At 43.2% G+C, this 21,526-nt stretch overlaps 1 protein-coding gene across 1 annotated transcript in view; it reads right to left on the bottom strand.

Moving 5' to 3' along the window:
* The window catches only part of AMACR (alpha-methylacyl-CoA racemase), a 69,922-nt gene that overhangs the window by 38,978 nt on the left and 9,418 nt on the right, over positions 1-21,526 (bottom strand). The window contains exon 4 of the mRNA XM_063453965.1: positions 18,699-18,859. Coding sequence (XP_063310035.1) covers positions 18,699-18,859 — 161 coding nt within the window. The remainder of the gene's footprint in view (positions 1-18,698; positions 18,860-21,526) is intronic.

Consider the following 21,526-nt stretch of genomic DNA (forward strand, 5'->3'; position numbering starts at 1 on the left):
AGTAAATGAGAGAGCGGAAAATTACAGCTAAACACAAACACCACAAAAGTGTAAAAAGATGCCTGGTCGCAAATGTACAACATCGCAAAAACAGTCCGGTCCTTAAGGGGTTAATAGAGGTGAATTGATCACTGAATACCCCAATTAGCATCTAAGGCAGTTACATCAGTTTTTCCTATCACTGGATACTTTGTCTATGTTTCCCTCTGAACGGTATCACCAATGTGTTTACTTTGCGTCCTCTGCTTAGGACAAAATTGATGTTATATTCTCTTTTACAAACCTATTTAACACAAAAAATTTGAGGGGCTCCCAGAACCTCTGGGAGACTTAGGATGTCTGAAAAGAGTTAAATGTTGTAAGCCGGCTCTGGATCTATGGCAATAGTATTAGCTGTAACTAGATCTGAATAGTTTACCCTTTCCCTTCAATGAGGCGAGAACATACTCCCCTCTTTTGCTCACGCATTTTACAACTTTGTATTATTATTATTTTATTATTATAATAATTTATTTTTTATATAGAGCCAGCAAATTCCGTAGCGCTGTACAATGGATCAAAGTTAATTCTTGTACAGTGACTTACTTACTGTTTTCTTGTTAACTTTCACCCAGTAACTCAGGAATCAAAACCTTTTGGTTATCAAATGTCAATTACATCTGAGATTTCTACGGGTGAATGATGTCCTTGACACAAACACAAATCCCACAAAAGGTATATAAAATGTGTCATATCCCAATGAAGCATAAGAGGGCTACACGGAATTATTTATGAGTTCTTCAAAGCCTACATGTAAGGGATCATCTGTTTCATGCATAAAATGGCACTCACAAGTTATCCAAGACCTGTCAAACTGTCCATTACAAAAAAAGTGGAAAGCAATTACATATTACAGAAAGATGTTACATATAAGCAGAAAAACCCAAAGTATCCACAGGGGAGAACAGCTTTTTACTAAGAAAATGTGATATGCAGTAACTGAGAACATACATTAAACCACATGGTTCTGAACAGACACATATCTATCAGTAGGGAAGCTGCAATTACACTGCTGTATGTCTTGTGATTATTTGTACCGGTGATGCAATTTAAAGAGAGGAATTCAGAATTGATGCGCTACAGATTTCTTACAGACTACTTACACAATCAAGACTGACATTCATTTTTATATTTAACAATATATAATAACCCCTCCCATTTTACATAATTCACTCTATATACTATGCTTCAAACTTTGCTAAAAGTCATTACACATGCACCCATTTTCCATTATCAATCCTTTATCTATTATCTACTGTTTGTCCTCTAGTGTTTAAGTCATTACACAACCTTTCGCACAATTTGAAACTTCTGGGACTATTTTAACTCTTTTTTTTAATAGTGAATGTCAAAAGATGTGCAGTTTATACAGAACATGTCACTGCTACAACTGGTGCAGATACCACTTCTAGTACTGATGCAGATTGTACATAGTTTGCCATGTGTAGGACTAGTACAGATTGAACAGGAAATGCCATTTCTAAGACTGGTACAGATAATATTGGGCATGCCACTTCTAGGACTAGTACAGATTTTATTAAAGACACGGAGGCGAGTATTGCTTCTCTTTCTTTAATTTTCCCTCATCAGCGAAGAGAAAAAATGTATGTAAAAGAGAAAAACAACATAACATTAGCACATACAACAGTGCTACTAATCAGTATCCACCCCCTTCAGTATATACGGTGTAGCACTCTCTTCCTCTTCCTTCGCTGCTCCCTCAGACCAGCTAAGTACATTATTCTCCTCTTGCTTTGTGATATAATTACTGTGGGACTGTACATGTTATCCCTATTCACTTAGGGGGTTATGTTTTGCTCCCACTAGTTTGCTTCCACTATTATCAGGAGTCATAGACAGTAATATATTTTATTTATATGTATTTTATTGTGTTTTTTGTATTTATATGTATTTATTGTATTTTACTGGTGTTTTTTTTTATTGCTTTACTGTGGTGTTCTTCAGGTCTGCCTTATCTGGCAAGTCAGGGTCTTTTCCCCCTCTGGGTGGGTACTCTGCTCCCTGACCCCTCTCCCGACCGGGAACCGTTATGAGGTGTCCCTTCCCCACCTCGCCCAGTCCTCGGCTCCCTTTCACGGAACCCGCCTGCTCCCGCACTGCGGTTAGTTTTACTTTCTTTTTGCCACACACGAGAGCCGCGCATGCACACGACACTCGCGGCGGCCATCTTTTTGGTTTTCTGTCGCCGCCCTGTGCCGGCGGCCATTTTATCACTCGTGCTGCAGATTTAATCGGTTCTTGAAAACCTTCATAAAGGACCTGGGCTCCTACGTAAAGACTTTTACGGCCTTGGACAAAGCCCAATCTTCCATAAAACGTGTCTTCAACCAAAAGGTTTCGGTGGGGCCGGTAGAGGTAGGAGCCGTCTATCCGGCCGCAACCCCCGGGGTTTTTCCAGACCGGACAGAGCCTCCTTCAACCCCCAGAAACCGAACCTACACTCCGTTCTTCCCTTCACGAGGAAGACCTTGGAATGCCCGCGGCAGTCTAGGAGCATCCACGGGAAAAAGCCCTTATGGTGAGTACGCTTTTTCCCCATTTTTCCCATATAAATGTGGGGGGCAGATTGGCCCTGTTCTCTCAGGCTTGGGCTATGATCACGTCCGACAGTTGGGTGTTACAGACTATAGAGGGTTACCACCTAGAATTGACAGCCTTTCCCGTTCAGGGCACCCCTCCACGGGTGATGCCCATGTCAGAATCACACCACAATCTCATCTCTCCGGAGATCAGGGAACTGCGGGACAAGAAGGCTATAGAGGGAATCCCTCTAGATACTACAGGTTTTGTGAGCAACCTGTTCTTAGTGCCAAAAAAGAGAGGAGGTGTTCGCCTGGTTATAACCTGCAGCCCTTAAATGCCTTCGTCCAATATCGACACTTCAAGATGGAGGGCATACATTGCCTCAGAGACCTACTCCTTCCTGGAGACTGGATGGTCAGACTAGATTTGCAGGATGCGTATCTGACACTCCCGATAGCGGCAGAGCACAGAGATCTGCTTCAATTCCGGTGGGGGACAAAGAAATGGCGTTTTACATGCCTACCCTTTGGTCTGTCCTCCGCCCCCTGGTGCTTCACAAAGGTACTGAAACCAGTGGTTACCTTTCTCAGACTACACGGGGTCCGACTTATTATTTATCTGGACGATATCCTCCTGCTCTCCGGGAGACGGTCCATACTGTTAGTTCATTTAACATGGACCCTGTATCTCATTCAGAACCTCTGTTTCCTGGTGAACTGGAATAAATTGGTTCTAATACCTTCACAACAAATGGAATTCCTGGGATTCCGAGTCGACTCAGTTCGACAGATTCTATGCCTCCCGGCAGAAAAGATGTCCAACATCAAAAAAGAGATAAGACTACTTATGCACTGGCTGGACATCTCCCTGTGACAACTGGCACGGGTCATTGGACTGTTAGCGGCCTCCATCCAGACGATCTTTGCGGGTCCGCTTCCCTACCGGGCACTACAGCGTCTGAAAGCTACTTGCTTACGAAGTGGCCACTCATATGAATCCCACGTTACTCTGGACGTGGAATCCAGGGAAGAACTGAACTAGTGGTTGACCCACATGGAGGCGTGGAACGGAAGAGCGATCTTCGGTTCCACACCGGACCTAGTGATAGAGTCGGACGCCAGCTTACATGGTTGGGGCACGCGCTGCGGCTCCATATCCACAGGAGGCAGATGGTCCACGGACGAATCGTTTCTACACATAAACTCTCTGGAACTGCTAGCGGCCTCGTTCACCATGCTCGATTCTACTCAAATTGGACAATGTCTCAGCAGTACGGTATATAAACCATCTAGGAGGCACTAAGTCACGCATCTTAGCGGTCTTGGCTCAAGACTTTTGGCATTACTGTTTACAGAACAATGTGTCAGTTACATCCCAGGCCTGGACAATTACACCGTGGGTTGGAACTCCCATTACCTGAGGGAATCGGGAGATTGGAGACTTCAACCAAGTGTGTTCCAAGATCGCTCACTTATGGGGACCTTTGAGTGTGGACCTGTCTGCGTCCAGACTGAACACGCATCTGCCTCAGTTCTTCAGCTGGCGACCAGACCCGAAAGCCATGGCAACCGATGCATTCCACCAAGATTGGACCAAAGGCGGGGCATATGCCTTCCCTCCATTCAACCTGATTGCTCGTTGCCTGGCGTACCTCCGACGCTTCAAGAGCTCGATGGTCCTGATAACCCCATGTTGGAGGTCCCAACCTTGGTTTCCCCACCTATTGGAAATGGCGATCGATCGCCCACGGTTGTTACCAGATCACCCATCTCTCCTAACCAATCCAGACAGGGAGAGTCACACCCTTATAGAACAAGGGCTCCTCCGTCTCATGGCGTGGCTCCTTTCCGGGGACCCTGGGAAATCACAGAGGTTTCGAGCACAACTACACAACTCCTGGCAAACGCATGGGCACGTGCCTATACTGCGGCCTCGAGACAGTGGGCCAATTGGTGCGTGGAACGATCGTTGGATCCTGTATCAGCCTCTGTGAAATCGGTGTTGGACTTCCTGACACATCTGTTCGAATCAGGCAAAGCCTTTCACACCATCAACCTGTACCATTCTGCAATCTCGGCAGGCCATGATAACGTGGACGGGCTCCCACTCGGACAGAACCCCTTAGTCTGTCATCTGCTTAAGGGTGTTCATTTCTCACGCCCTCCTACACCTAGATATGGATCCTTTTGGGATGTCAACGTGGTATTCAAGCTCCTAGACGGATGGCCCCCTAACTCAGAATTGCCATTAAAACAATTGTCGGCAAAATTGCTTATGCTGTTTTGTCTTCTATCCTGTAAGCGAGTGTCCGACGTAAGAGCTTTGGATTGGCAGGCCCGCATGTTCACTCCAGAAGGAGTGTCATTCGCGGAGAACGAAATCAGCAACTAAACAGGTCTTCTACCCAATCTATGCCCGATGCTGTGCCTAAAAGAATACGAATCTCGCACTTCTGCTCTACGCCCATCTAATGACGGACCTCTGTTCATCTCACTGAAGAAACCACATCTTCCTGTATCTACTCCTACGCGTTGGGTCAAATGGTTATTGGCTTCAGCCGGGATAGATGTCTCGGTTTTCTCAACCCACTCCGTCAGGGGCGCTATGGCCTCTAAGGCATCGTCGATTGGATGTCGATTGGAAGACATCTTGAAGGCTGTAGATTGGTCTACGAAATCCACATTCCGGAATTTTTATTTTAAACCTATCCAACATTTTTTCAGATAAGATTATAGCTCAGCTTTAAAAGAGCATAATAGGAGCCTCCGTGTCTTTAATAAAATTCCAAGATTTTACTATTAACATGACGTAAAGTCATGATTTTATTAATGACATGGAGGCGAGTATTATTCCCTCCCTCCCTCCCTGGGTGGAGTTTGAGGGATTCACATGCCTGTCAGGATTAGATTGAGTCTGCCTCTATCCTCATACCTTACATGTTGGAACTTTCCTGTTTCTTATCAGATATTGACTATGAAGCCTAGATTATCACGCTAATTTTATAATATGTTTCATGCCTGATAATGTTAGGACTATGGTTTTTCTCCAGACCTAGGTAACCATATATATACTGTGGTATGTTACAACCAGATGTCAATCGAGATATTACCATATTTCTCCTCTCTTTTAGCCTGAATACTTATATCGGTGTGATAAAGAAGATTTAAAGGACTGTTCTACTGTTTTCCAATAAGGAAGGGATGTATGACTGCTATCCGATGTTACAGTTCCGGTTCAAGTTTATCGTTCGGTTATTGGCTGGTCTTCGGATCGCTACAGAAAAACGAAGAGAGTGCTACACCTTATATACTGAAGGGGGTGGAAACTGATTAGTAGCACTGTTGAATATGCTAATGTTATGTTTTTCTCTTTTACATAAATTTTTTTCTCTTCGCTGCTGAGGGAAAATTAAAGAAAGAGAAACATAATACTCGCCTCCGTGTCATTAATAAAATCATGACTTTACGTCACGTTAATAGTAAACTCTTGGAATTATACAGGACATGCCACTTCTAGGACTAGTACAGATTATACAGGACATGCCACTTCTAGGACTAGTACAGATTATACAGGACATGCCACTTCTAGGACTAGTACAGATTATACAGGACATGCCACTTCTAGGACTAGTACAGATTATACAGGACATGCCACTTCTAGGACTAGTACAGATTATACAGGACATGCCACTTCTAGGACTAGTACAGATTATACAGGACATGCCACGTCTAGGACTAGTATAAATTATAAAGGATATGCCTTTTAGGACTAGTACAGATTATACAGGACATGCCACTTCTAGGACTAGTGCAGATTATACAGGACATGCCACTTCTAGGACTAGTACAGATTATACAGGACATGCCACTTCTAGGACTAGTACAGATTATACAGGACATGCCACTTCTAGGACTAGTACAGATTATACAGGACATGCCACTTCTAGGACTAGTACAGATTATACAGGACATGCCACGTCTAGGACTAGTATAAATTATAAAGGATATGCCTTTTAGGACTAGTACAGTACAGATTATACAGGACATGCCACTTCTAGGACTAGTACAGATTATACAGGACATGCCACTTCTAGGACTAGTACAGATTATACAGGACATGCCACTTCTAGGACTAGTACAGATTATACAGGGACTGCCACTTCTAGGACTAGTACAGATTATACAGGATATGCCACTTCTAGGACTAGTACAGATTATACAGGATATACCACTTCTAGGACTAGTACAGATTATACAGGACATGCCACTTCTAGGACTAGTACAGATTATACAGGACATGACACTTCCAGGACTAGTACAGATTATACAGGATATGCCACTTCTAGGGCTAGTACAGTAACTAGTCTTTTAAAAAAGACTAGTAATTTAAAAAGTATACTTATATATAAATCAGTCTATGTAAATGCAGTGTTGTATTTGTGCGGAGTTTTGTGAAAATGCAGGGTTGTATTGAGAAGAGTGGTGTGAATGCAGAAGTGTATTTGTGCTGAGTCTCTGTGTCTTAATACATGGGTAATGGGATGTCAGTGTATATGAATTCAGAGTTGTATTGGTATATATCTATCTATCTATCTATCTATATTTGTGTAAGGGGCAAAGTAATCGTATAAGGAGTGAGACTTCAGTAGGACTGTAATAGTATAAAAGAGCAAGTCGGTTGTGGTGTGCTGATACCGACGATACAGTAGGCCTGTAAATAAAGAGGGCCCACCAAGGAGTAGAAAGTAAAGAAGAAGAAAAGTAATAAGGTTGTGTAAGTATGAGGAGTGGGTGGGAGGGGCATTCAGACGCTGACCTTAATCGGTAAGGAGTCAGGTAAGTGGTGTAGCTTATATAGGGGAGTGAGTTAACTTAAGCCCCTCCCACAAATACAGGCCAAACGGCCTTACTACTTGTGTAAGGGGCAAAGTAATCATATAAGGAGTGAGACTTCAGTAGGACTGGAATAGTATAAAAGAGCAAGTCGGTTGTGGTGTGCCAATACCGACGATACGGTAGGCCTGCAAATAAAGAGAGCAAAAGTGAATAACAAAATATTTATTACAGTCAACAATATATACAATTATCCAGATATGGCTTTAAATGCATTTCTTAGTTCTTGTGTTGGTTTGGGTATATATGTAGTATAGGCGGATGATTTCCAACGTCCCAAAGCCTTGATGACGTGTACTGGTACGTTTGCGCTGGATGCAGTGGAGGCTGCTCCTATGCGAAACAAGTGACCAGAGTAGTGAGAAGGTTTGAGCCCCAACATTGTTAGCAGGGATCGTATGTATCTCATTAATGCCGTGGTGGTGAGTACTGTGTGTTGGAGTTTGAATAAAGGTTGTGATGGTAGTACTGTGGTGTTACGAAGATAGGCGTCTAAGGCTGCTACTGGACACCATTTGTTTAGGGTAGGGTAATATGTGATCTCTACTGGATGCGCATGTTGGCTTGTCTTTGACTGGGGTAAAGAGAGTGTGTAGTGGTCGCCGTGTTTTTGTAGGTGTTTGTGTAGCAGGCATCTATCTGTTTGAGTAGTTGTTACAGTGGTGAATTCCCTTGGCCTGAGGAACCCGTAGAAGGCTGTGTACATGGCTGTTTTAATGACTGAATTGGCGGCAGAGTGGAAAGGTCTGGAATCTAATAGGTGACTGGAAAAGTTTATTGTTTATAGGTAATCGCTGTGGTGGTCATGGAGGTACGGATTTTTGGATACCTCTGAGTATATCCTTTACCTGGTATGATGCCATGAAACTGTGAGTGTTAGGTCTTAGGGTTAGTATGTGATGTTGTATGCCTGTCAGATATAACTTAATTGTGTTATATGATAAGTTTAATTTAAGGTGGCAAAAGGAAGCGAAAGCTATAATAGATGTCATGACGAATGGTTGTGATATGTTGTGATCGGCGAGAAATCTGTTAAATAGTGTGAAGGCTCTGTTATATGTAGTTTGAGTGTTGTGTGATAGTGCTAATGTGGCTAGATCCCTGCTATGTTTCATGATTATGTCTAGTCCATGATTAGCTGTGAGAATGGAGGGGCGACTGTGGCTGCTTGAGCTGCTGACGGGTGTGCTTGTCGGAAGTCCTGAAATTTAAAACGAGACAGGCTGTCAGCTGCTACGTTACTAATACCTGGCACATGAAAGCAAACCAAGTAGAAGTTATGACATGCTGCCAGCCACGTGAGTCTTCTAAGAAACCTCATGATTGTAAGGGATGATGTCCGGCCTTTGTTAATTATATGACATGTGGCTTGATTATCTGAGTGGCAGCGAACCGACAAGCCAGACCATTGATGGCCCCCATGCCACAGCAGCTGCTACAATAGGGTAGATTTCAAAGAGGGCTGAGGTTGTGAAAAAGCCTTCTAAGTCACAGACTTCTTCAGGCCACTTACCCCACAGCCATTTGTTACCAAAGATGGCTGCAAAACCCTTGTTGGATGCTGCGTCTGACCATATGGTTGGTGACTTGTCTGATAATGCGGGTAGGAACAAACTTTTACCATTCCAGCTGGTCAAGAACCTCCTCCACATTTGTAGGTCTGCTGTGGCTTGTTGATCCATGGACAGTCTGTGGTTCTCGTGTTGAAAGTGGGGAACAAGACAAAGCAGTCTGGCTATGAAAGCCCTTCCTTGAGGAATGATGCGCATGGCGAAGATTAAGGAACCTATGAGGGACTGGAGTTCGTTGCGGTTGCAAGTACCCAGGAAAATGTAGTGGTTTATGCTGTTGATAATATTGTCAATTTTGACGTGTGGTAAACTTGTTTGCATGGATGCTGAGTCCAGTTGTATACCCAGGAATGTAATGATGGTGTCCGGACCTTCAGTTTTCTTGAGGGATACTGGGACACCCAAGTGGTTGAATAGATTAATGGCTTCTTTGAGACTTCTGGGCGGAATTGAGTTCCCTTCTATCATCAGGAAATCGTCAAGGTAATGGGTGACTATGGGGCATCTTGAAATGTTTAGTAGTAAACAGCAAAGTGTTTCAGCGAAAGTGTCAAAAATCTTTGGGCTACTTTTTGACCCAAAAGTTAAGCGGGAGAAGAAATAGTATTTGTCTGCCCATTTTATACCATGTAGGTGCCAGAGTGTAGGGTGGATTGGTAGCAGTTTGAAGGCATTTGTAATGTCCGTTTTAATTAACCAAGCTCCGACCCCAGTTTGTGTGATGGCTGTAATGGCGTGATCAATAGTGGCGTATTGAAGGGAAAATTCTTCGGAGGGAATGAGGGAGTTGAGACTTGGGGTAGCGGATGTATGAGGGGCTGAAAGATCAATAATGAGTCTTTGTTTGAGGGAAGTCTTCCCAGTGACAATCCCGATGGGGTTTGTACGCCATGATGTAAATGGTGGGGTTGTGAATGGTCCGAACACGAACCCTTCTGCCAATTCTTGTGCTATTAGGGTATTTACTGCTGTTGGGTTCTGGTTTGCAGACTGTCAATTTGGGCATTCTAGTTGGCCAGTGGGCATATGTATGATGCCTGTGTGGAATCCTTCGTTGAATCCCGTGATAAGAAATTGTACAAGATGTCTGGATGGGTGATTGGTTAGTAGTGCTGCTAGAACATCAATGTTAACAGACGTTAGGTATGGTTTAGGGTACATTTTATTAGGGCACATGGATTTACCATATGCCCTGAAACATTGGGAACAAATATGCAACAATCGACAAGCACTGAAACTACATGTGCCACCGTTAAAATTATTGCAAATCTGTGATTTGCCGAAGAAAATGATGGGACGGCCAAGTTTGTCTCTGGCGTTCTTCCCTGTTCTAGCCGTGTAGCTAGTGCTGGGAGCTTGACTGTGGTCGTCTGCCGTGCTAGAACAAAAATTTGTGGTGTGTGTGGTAGAAGAGCATGATACACAAGCTAGTGTTTTTAGCCCTGCGAAGTGTCTGCAGAAAATTTCTGTGTCTAATCTGCTCCAATTGATACGGGTACCATACTGGGAAAGAGCGCCAGCCACTTTGGTGGAGAATGACCTGTGGTAATCGTAAAAAGCCGACCCACCATATTTGTTACCAAGGTCCACCAGCTTGTGCATGTAACGGTCAAATTCCTCTCTTCTATTAGGGTACACTTCACACATTACATCTCTGAATATACCAAAGGCTAAGACAAATTCCGGGATGGTCAGTTTACGGTTCAACCTGGAGTCTTTAGATCTGACCACCACCGATACCTCGTCATACATGTAAGTCTTGTTTTCTACCACATCCTGGGAGGCAATTAGTAAGGATGCTAAGTTGACATCTTTGCCCTCCAGGATGTCTTTCTTGATGTGGGCTGGGATAGTGTGTGCGGGATCAACGTCATGGGTATCTGATGAGTTAACGTTACCCGTAGCCCGTGGTTCGACTGGTGTTGTTTGAGCGGTGTCGGGAAGGCTTGCCTTGGTGAGGGCTGTGGTCACCGCCTCGAGGTTAGCCAGTCTGTGGTTGACCTTGCCCATGGAGCTCATGAGTGAGGCCAGCATAGCCTGGATGTCCCCCGAACTGGTGGTGCTGGGGCCTTCCCCTGCTTCCGTGTTGTTTGTTGTCGTGCTGAGGAGTCTGAATAATTCCGCTTTCCTTGCCGTAGCAGGGTAGGGAATTTGACGTCTCCTTAACTCGGTGGTAATGCGTGGTATTGTCCAGGATCTGATTGACGCTGGACTGATCATATCTCCCCTGTGAGAAGGTGTCTCGACCCTAGCTGGGGTACTAGGAAGCGATAGCTCCTCACCACTTGCATGAGACATGTTTAACTAAAATAAAAGGTAAATTTATTATTTGAACCGGGTGTTTTAGTACTGGCTTGCTAGCTATGCCGTAAGGCGAAACCATTATGCTTAAGTTGTTGACTGGTGAGGCCCTGCTAGTGCCAAGTGGCTTGAGAGGCTCTATCTATGCGTTGGCGCAATGGAATTTTTTGTGGCCACTGATCGTGGTGGCCGATTGATGGCCTCTCGGTGATTTTACTCAGACAAAGGGAAGGGAGTGACTGGTGAGGCCCTCTCTATGAAACATGCAAGGCGACTAGCTCACGAGTGGCTCGAGGGGTGTATGCCTCTGAGTATGAGGCGGGGTGTTGGCCTCGCGGGACCGCTAATCCGAAGCATAATGCCGAGAAGGAGATATTACCGTTAATGGCCCCTATGACCCTGACTGCCAGTACTTATCTATTTTTTGGGGAATCATATTTGGATACTGTGAGCAGGTGTACGTACCTGGAAGTATAACTTAAAAACTAGACAATCCATATAGGTGGCAGTAGATACCTGTAACTAAATAGATGGAAACCGTATGAAAATAAATACAATTGGCATGATCAATTCTTAATAATGTTTGTCTCTTTGACCCGTAGAGGTCAGTGGTGAGGATGTTTGTAAGATATCCGTACGTTTTGTGCTTGTCAGGTTGTAGGTGGCTGAGTTCGCGTCTTGTAGTAAGTTGAACGTAGCAATTTGGCATGGATTTACGTTAAGTTTTATCTGAAATGTACATATTTGATTTAAGGTTTCCCAGTTAGGGGATGTGCTATTTGTTTTGAGGAGAGGTAATTAATTTAATTTAGGTGATTTGTACAAGTATGACCGAAAATACGTTATGTGGTACTTTAAATGAAATGATTGGCTATTTATCGAATATATATATATATATATATATATATATATGTGTGTCTGTAATTTTTTATAGTGTGGATTGATCGTGTAGTTTGTTTGGTATATTAATTTAGGGGTCAGTGTTTGTAAAGCCCCGTATGAACATATGATGAAGTGGTCGTGTAGGTAACCCATGTACCCTATATATATATATTTGTGTACGGGATTATGGAAGGGGCGCACATTAAAGTGTGTTTAGTTTTATATAAATAAGAGTCGGTTGAGGTGTGCCGAAACCGACGCGAGGTTAGGCCTGCAAAAGAGGGCCAAAAAGTATGTAACATTTATTTATCATAACAACATCATTTAGACATATTACAGAAAGCGAGCCTGATTTCCTTCTCTGGGTTTGGAATGTACCGGTTGCATGCCGAGGAATTCCGGCGTCCCATCCTCTCCATAACATGAGTTGGACATGACAACTTGAGGCTGCAGTGGCGGCCCCAATACGGAATGAATGTCCCGAGAAGGAAATTGGATTGAGGCCAAGGCTACTTAACGAGGAGCGAATGTATAGCATGGATAGTTTGAGAGATGTGGCAAAATATTGTACAAGCAACCATTTACGTTAGAACGCACATATTATCGTGAACCATATACAATACTTACCCATATCGTAAGCTGTAGAGTATGTTTGCATAGTATTAGTAGACAAATCTTACCTGCGGAAACCTCATGCTTAAGGTATGATTAGAACCTTTATTGACCTGTAGAGGATTCCTGGACTGCGTGTTCTTTTAGCTTATCCATTACGTTTAAGCAAGGACCGACTTCAGGACTCCGGAAGTGGCTGAGGCGGGGGGTACTGCAGGAGACTTGAGATGACAGGGTTAGCGTTAAATAAAGATAGTATGTTACCTGGAGCAATTTCTTGTAGCGTGCTGTGAGGAGGGAGGAAACGTAATATGTTTTAATTATGCGAACTCATATGGCCATGGACTATCTCGTGTGGTAGAGCTGCTAGCCAACGGGAACTAAGAGGCGAATAGAAGGACTATCCCGTGAGAGTTGAGGCCGTGCCATTAGGCCTGTGTTTGAGAGAGGCCTTACCTATGAATTGGGCCTCGTGGACTTGTACTAACCACGCGCTGCAGGGTGTTAACCTCTCGTGGATGGGTGTTAACCCTACACTTGTGACTAACTGCCATGGACCACAGCGAAAGAGGACTGTAACAGGCACCGAATGAAATTGTTGTGATGCGCACCGAATAATCGAAAGCAAAGCCGTGAGTCGCCGTAGGGAAATGTGGGCCAAGAGAGGAACCTGAAAAAGGAGCTTTGATCGGGGTTGAATTTAAAGATGATATGGGTTCGAATAGTAAGTACCCTTATAATAATTACCAGGTAGGCTTGGGATCGTAAATGTTTGCATTATATGATACTAATGGTGTTACTTCTCAAACCTGAAACATGTAGCATGACCGGAAGTAAGTCCTGATGGACTACTTGAACTGAAACAAAGTGAAACGAGTGCAACGTTAAATGCATGATGAATGAATTGAATGTGCATGGAGGACCCTGTGAATGTCGGGCATGTACACAAGTCCCTACTAGTTGTTTAAGGATTTGAATGGAATTCGTTTGGTCGTAAAGAAGGCAGAGTGATGCCATGATGTTCGATATGAAACCAGTGGGAACTCTGTGTACCCGGACTTAATAGATTGCTAATGCTTATCCTGCATTGCTTGTATGCCTGACGTCGACGTGATAATAAGTGATAGTATGAGTCAACATATGGTAATTTAGAACTCCACGTACCAAATGACCCCCAATGGGTTGCAATGTAAAAAATAGGACATCTGTAATGCATGAATCCGGAAGCGGACACGGTATGTACGTAAGTATCTTGCGGACCTGACGATGGTCCAATGCAAGGCCTAACCCGTAAAACACGAAACGTAAAGGTAACGTGAGCCCCAACATGCGTATTAAACTGAATATGTGTAAGACAAAACGCCTGAAACAAATTGTGGGAGGAACCGCAGGCCTTGGTTACTACTAGCTAGACCTGGGCACGTAGTGAATGTGGTGCGATGGGATCACCAGCGAGTGACAAGTTGGGGTAATATATATACATATTTGGGCATCTTGTACTGCTATATCTAAGTACCAAGCAGACCCTTAGCCCGTAAGTGAAGACGTATTGAAAGCTTAGGACTAGCCTTGTAAGATAGGTCTGCCATACTGTTTGTATAACTGAAAGAGTATTCAAATCACAAACGAAACTAAAGCGGGAAATAAAAGCGCTAGGATATGTGATTTGGTTTATTGGAACTAAAACAAAGTGATCATGCGTGACAGGTCTGTAGTATGCCGCCCCTCCCTCAGCTTACCAGGAGTGCGAGAGTGAGCGAGTGTGTGTGTGCGAGCTGGCTGACTAGCTAGTGCCGCAATGCGGCGAAACGATTACTCTAGGTTGGTGACAGGTGAGGCCCTGCTAGTTGCCAAGCGGCTTGAGAGGCTCTATCTATGCGTTGGCGCGAGGGGGTAGCGTGGCCACTGAAAGTTGTGGCAGGGTGTCGGCCTCTCGGTGACAGTTAAACATAAGATACAATGGGAGTGACAGATGAGGCCCTGTCTATGCCACAATGCGAGGCGGCTAGCTATGATTTGGCCCGAGGGGCGTGGTACCTCCAAGTATGAGGATGGGTGTTGGCCTCGCGGGACCACTAACCTAAGGCAAAGAAGCCAGGGGGGAATAATAACTAGTGGACACCTAGGAACCTGACAGCCAGCCGTTGCTAACTAAAAGGGGAAGGTCAGTTAGTGAAAGAGGACATGCCACGGAACGAAACGTGGGTGGTAACGAGTTAGGATCATACAGCTTGACCGAAAGTGGAGTGCCCTGTGAGCATGTCGGGGTCCAGATGGTCGGGACGTATGAACCGGAATGTGTGTATAAACCGCATGCATGGCCCTCGGGGCCCGTGGTGCCATATCGTGGCCCTGGTTTGTAATGTAAAACGAGTTTCGTAGTTTTTTTTTTTTTTTTACGCGAATAGTAACGACATGATGTTTTTGAGATACAGCTTAGGGAGAGGAAACGCACAACTAATATAAAAACGCCGTACTAGCGGATGAAGTGAAACACTGACATAACGAGAGAGAGAGAGAGAGAAACGGATACACGTATCGAGTGAAATCCCCGGCCAGGTAGCCATTCGTATTTATAATGCAATAAACCCATATACGGGCAGGTTTTTTTTTTTTTTTGAACGAAAACAATGCGAACAGCATACAATGAAATAGACTGAACGGTAACTGGTTAATCAAGCCGTAAGAACTAACAAAAGTGTACTTGACGAATCACCATGTACGAGTGCTAGATGTACCTATCATGTAATGCATAAAATCAGGTACTTGAACAGCGGCAAACAATGAGACCTAGCCGGAAATATCGATACCCACGTCCTTTTTAGAAAGGAATCTATCAACCAGACTGAAACGGGAACACTACGCAATTGTAGCAACGTATGTCGAGCACCATAGATTTCCTTATGTCTGCCAATAAAAAAAAAAAGAAATAGACTGACTAACCCTAAATAGTTATGCAGCTATAAGAAGTACAACGACCGTATACCTGACGAATTCCTCTGCCAGCATGAAAAGGAAAAAGAAAATTGTAAAGTATAACCATGTGTTAAAAGAAACGCCCTACCGGATATAAGATGTGAGCAATGAGCAGAATTCAAATAAAACAGTCTCGAATTGTTACTTTTGTGGTGTAAAATGTGTCATTCATTTTGAATTCCAAACAAATCCCAACTTAGTAAATAGCTCCGAGTTATGATTGTATAAATGGGCTTTTTCTGTCTTTTGTTGTCTTGGGGTTTATTTTTCAATTTTTTATTTTTTTTTATTTTTTTTGGCTTTTTATAAAAACAATGCTATTGAAATTGTTCATACTTTCACATCCGTCCCCTGCTGCGTCTTACTCTCAAATCAAGAAGATTCCTCTCCAGAGACCGTCCGCGACCAAATGAGATCCTTAGCAATCATGTCAGAAGCAGCAATGCTTGTGTTTAGAAATTTGCCAAATATCAAATATATGTAAAGCAAGCAGTATAAATTAATGAATAAACTGCCCATGAACCTTTCTTTGGCGTATAGAAAAACAGAAATGAAGGGATGCTCAGATAATATATATCTATATTTGAGGAGTAAGTATAAGTCACACGAAAGGTATTGAAGTGAAAAGAAGCACCCAGAATAATCAAGCTAACACTTTACCAAAGAATTCAACGACCCCAACTGACAGCTGTGAAAGGATTCCAAGAATTTGGGGGACCGGAATTGGCTCGGAGAAAACAAACGATAGGAAAGAGATGAGAACGGAACGAGTACCGATAGGCTAAAAGGCTTTGCCTTGGAAAACACAGAGGATCCGAAATCAATGTAAATGTATTTTACCTTGAGGGCGTACCGTGTGGGTTCGTATGTTTTGACAGCTATGAAGGGGAGAACAAAGTCTCGGTGATACCGTAAACCATAACTGTAGACGTAAAAGGAATGCAAAAGGAATTTTTCTAAAACAACTCACCCCGAAGCGTGAAAGAAAACGGCTATGCGAGATCCGAAACGTGTTTGCCGAAAGTACTCACGATTGGAAATTGCTGAACGCGTACTCGTGTCGAGGCGGAAATGACGTCAGAGGTCTGCACAACCCGGAAGAGGAATTTCCGAATCGTCGCAGACAGGTAAGTAAGGGGTTTGCAGGGTTTAAAAAGGCTTAAAAATCCCTCCCACAACTTCAGGCATACGCCTTCTATATATATATACATATATATATATATATATATATACACAGAGGTCCATGTGGATGATGTTATTGTAAATGTATGCTGGCCTGTAGGTGGCAGTGTAGAACAGCCGTTTGTCATGTGTGTTGAGACAGTTAATTAACCCATGTTAACCCATGTTAATTAACCCAGGTTTGAAATATGTATGAATAAATGTCCGTGTAGCACGTATCCAGTGTTATTTAGACAAAGTTATATATGATGGATGTATATTAGTTGGTATGTTATGGGCGAGGTATCTTTAAACGTAGGCAATATTCAAGATGAAACTAAGTTTAATAACCCATTGCTGAGCCCAGCCCTGTGTTTAACCGCAAAACCAGGACAGTATATGTGTACCATGTGTGTCTGTATGGAAATACACCTCGGATCATTATATATGTGTACCATGTGCTGCTGTATGGACATATATATGGTGGTGAGTTTATCTGGCAAATGCATGAGTTTGCCATAACTGATTAAAAACAGATTTAGAGTTTTATGTGTTTTTTGGTGTGGTGTAGCCTGTGAGTGTAACAGGTAGGCAGTAATTATGGATCTTGTGGAAATGTTACATGGTGATGCCGTAGCATGTATCATTTGGTACAGTTGCTTGCTGTGCATGTGAAAATTGATATAACCGTTTAAGTCATATTAAAAGCTGAAGTTGTATTTTAATGTGCCTTATGCCGCAAAAGTGATGATTGCAGTATGGAGTGTATTTATAACAATGCATGAGTATCAATATGTATGTGTTTAAATGGGTATATAGGAATACAGAATGCTTTTATACTATATAGCTATGTATATGTGTTTCACTTAAATAACCCATAACCGATATTCCCGTCTGGGGCTATGTAGAAGCATATATACGAGCGGTATTTAAATAAGTATGTAGGTTATTACCCGAACCGCAAGGTGCATCAAACGGTTGCATAGAGATTTGTGACCGTAAAGTGAGGACCGTGCCCGTAAGCGATGCCGTGGGACTGTGCCTGGCGTAACGGGAAGGTAACTTACGGTATGTGAATCTGCGGCGGTAGAAGAAGCCTGAAGCTGGTCGGACGGAAAAGCACGCTGCTAGATTCCTAGACACGGTTTTGGCGTGGAAGACCTCGTGAGAAGACTGAAGTTTCCCAAAATGGCGACTGGATGAACCGGAAGTGCATTCAGACGCTGACTTTGATCGGTAAGGAGTCAGGTAAGTGGTGTAGCTTATATAGGGGAGTGAGTTAACTTAAGCCCCTCCCACAAATACAGGCCAAACGGCCTTACTACATATATATATATATATATATATATATATATATCACTGTGTGCCTCCAACAAATCAGCATCAGTGATTTGAAAACCTTGGAACAAAGAACTGGAAAAACTGCTGGATCAAGTCAGAAATAATGGGTGGATAAAAGCTATGGTGTTTGGAGAACATGCACCTGATTAAACAATAGACAAAGATAATGAAAGAGGATATCCACACAACACAGGAGACTGGTCTTTGGATCTCAGTAGCTGAACTCCACAGACTTAGATTTCTAACATTAACAGAACTGGTCATGCCAATGCTGAAGTATAAGGAATCCAGAACATCTTCTTAAACGTTATATTTGTATACAATTTTATTTGCCAGCATAATAGTAATGAAGATAACCAGCCACATAGAAACCACTTACCATACTTGAATCAATCACCTGCCCTTGTCCTGATTGTACCCGTTCTAACAAAGCCATTGTAATTCCTAATGCACAAATAACACCCCCACCAGCAAAGTCAGCAAGTAGATTTAGGGGTGACACGGGGTTCTCATGTTTCTTTCCAAGCTTCGATAGCAAACCTAAAGATTGAGAATCAATATAGAAGAAAAGTATTGAGTAAGACTTTGCTTAACCAAACTCTATGGATAATCTAAATATGGCCTAAATGGATCAATTCAAAGCTATACGGGTAAAAAAATATTATTTGGCAAGTCTAATCTTACATTTGGGGTATTATTACCTTCCTGTATATAGAAAGTGAGAAATATCACTTCCTAGTTGTGATTCTGTAACATAGAACTGCTAATTAAAAGTACATGCACCTCATGCATCATAGGCTGATCCAAAAAAAAGCATATTTAATTTTATTCTTTTATAATTATTCTTAAATTATGCTTGGAGTCCCCTTGTGTCAACCCAGCATTTAGCCCCTTTCAAGTACTTGCCATCGATGGGGTATTACTAAGGTAGTGACTGCATTCCAGCTTAGCCATACCAACTAATTCTATTTTAAGTCTAGAATTACCAATAGGGTACAAGTGCAGTGTTTTTACTTTAAAATGTATGGTAATCATTGACGTCTTCACAGTTTACTTTGAAGAGCTCTCACTAAAGTGAATCTACTGCTGCTTCTATTGGATTTCTGTGTCTACATGTCTCATTGACATGCATGGATTTCCCCATAGAAATAGAAAAAAACGTAAGTGAAAAGTGGCTGGCTGGGATGTCTCAGTTCTTTACAGGTAATTGCCCACTCCTGCCTTGTCCTCGAGCCTCCATGTCACTTTGGCATCCTACACTCAGTCCCGCACTATTCTGGCATCTATCACGCTGTCATCTATGCATCTTTGCGTCCTTGTTAATGCTCACATACATTTTGGCCGTGCAGGAATGACGCAAACAGTGTCATTTTCTGAAATCCTATAAAGGCCTGATTTTGATAAGTAGCCAGGGCCTTGTTGTGATTTATTGGTATTCTGACCAACAGTCTGGACTATCCTGATCTCTGGTATTCTCTGACTCCGCTCTTTCTCTCGTTTACATGCACACGTCTCTAGTCCATGATCTCGGCTATACTGTGAGTATGCGCTTGTCCGTTTTTGAGTTAAGCTTGGACACGCCTAACGACCTGTAATACACTTCCTATCCGGTATGTCAATAAAGTTATGGTTTGGTTAAAGTTCTCAATTGAAGAGATCACTAGACGATAATCAAAGCCCACAAAGATGCTGCAAACTGGTAGAGAACACTCATTACTGTAATAAGTAGAACTACAAAACAGATTCTTTTCACCCCTATATTTCCTCAACAATGTGCACAAAATCCTTGTTGAAAAATCATTTCAAATTTAATTCTGGGAAACTTCCACTTAGGTTTGGAAAGCTCTGAAGTTGCTGTTTTCTTCAATATGAGCATACCTTTAAAGATTGACGACCCATAATAACTGAAAACTGCATTGTATATTTTACCTTGAGATTTTTATAACTGTCAGGTTCCCTGCCCCCGCGCCACTCATGGTGACATTGCTTACCTCATCACAGCGAGCGGCGTCATCTGGTCCCCGTCTCCAGACTGGCAGTGTGTCTGATGCTGCACGCTCCAGAGCAGCTTCCTTAAATGTGTGCTGCACCCGGTCATGTGACCCAGCACACAGTGATGAAATCAGAGACCACATGGGAGGGAAGAAACTCTTCCCACGTGTTGTGGTTAACACTAATTAGAGATGAGCCAATCAGAAACACCCTGTGTGTATATAAAGTAACCTCTCCCTTGCCTCAGTGCCCTGTTGTGGTCTTTGGTTTACTATTGAGCGTTGCACTTGTTATTTGGATTTCCTGGTTACTGATATTTGGCTTTGTCTCTCGTTATTCCGTCTCTCTGTTTCCCTTGACCTTGGCTCGTGTTTTGACTACCGTATATACTCGAGTATAAGCCGAGTTTTTCGGCACATTTTTTGTGCTGAAAAACCCCAACTCGGCTTGTACTCGAGTCACTGGGGGCTGTGGGGGCTGCAGAGCGTTTACTTACCTCTCCTGCAGCTCCTGTCAGCTCCCTTCTCCTCCGCGCCGGTCCGTTCAGCACCTCTATCAGCTCCCACTGTAAGTCTCGCGAGAGCCGCGGGGTCATAGTGCGGCCGCGAGACTTACACTGGGAGCTGCAGAGGACCGGCGCGGAGGAGAAGGGAGCTGACAGGAGCTGCAGGAGAGGTAAGTAACAGCTCTGCCAGCCCCCTCCTACACAGTGCCCATCCACTGGACCACCAGGGAGTGACAGCCCCCCTCCCTGCCATGTATCAAGCAGGGAGGGGGGGGACGAAAAAATAATTAAATAATAATAAAATAAAAAATAATAATAAAATTGACCACCCCCCACCAAGGCTCTGCAACACACACACACACGCTGCACTCATACACACACGCTGCACTCATACACACACACTGCATTCATTATATACACACACTGTAAATAAATATTCAATTAATATAATTTTTTTAGGATCTAATTTTATTTAGAAATTTACCAGTAGCTGCTGCATTTCCCACCCTAGTCTTATACTCGAGTCAATAAGCCTTCCCAGTTTTTTTGGGTAAAATTAGGGGCCTCGGCTTATATTCGAGTATATACGGTATCTCTTTTTGCATAACCGGACCCATTCTAAGGATCGGTATTGCAATTTGTCCTGTCTGCGTGTTAGGGTTCCCTAGTGAACGTAACAATAACAATTTCAACGCTGTTAATAAGAGCAG

Source organism: Pelobates fuscus, chromosome 5, assembly GCF_036172605.1.
Source record: "Pelobates fuscus isolate aPelFus1 chromosome 5, aPelFus1.pri, whole genome shotgun sequence".
NCBI classification, from domain to species: Eukaryota; Metazoa; Chordata; class Amphibia; order Anura; family Pelobatidae; genus Pelobates; species Pelobates fuscus.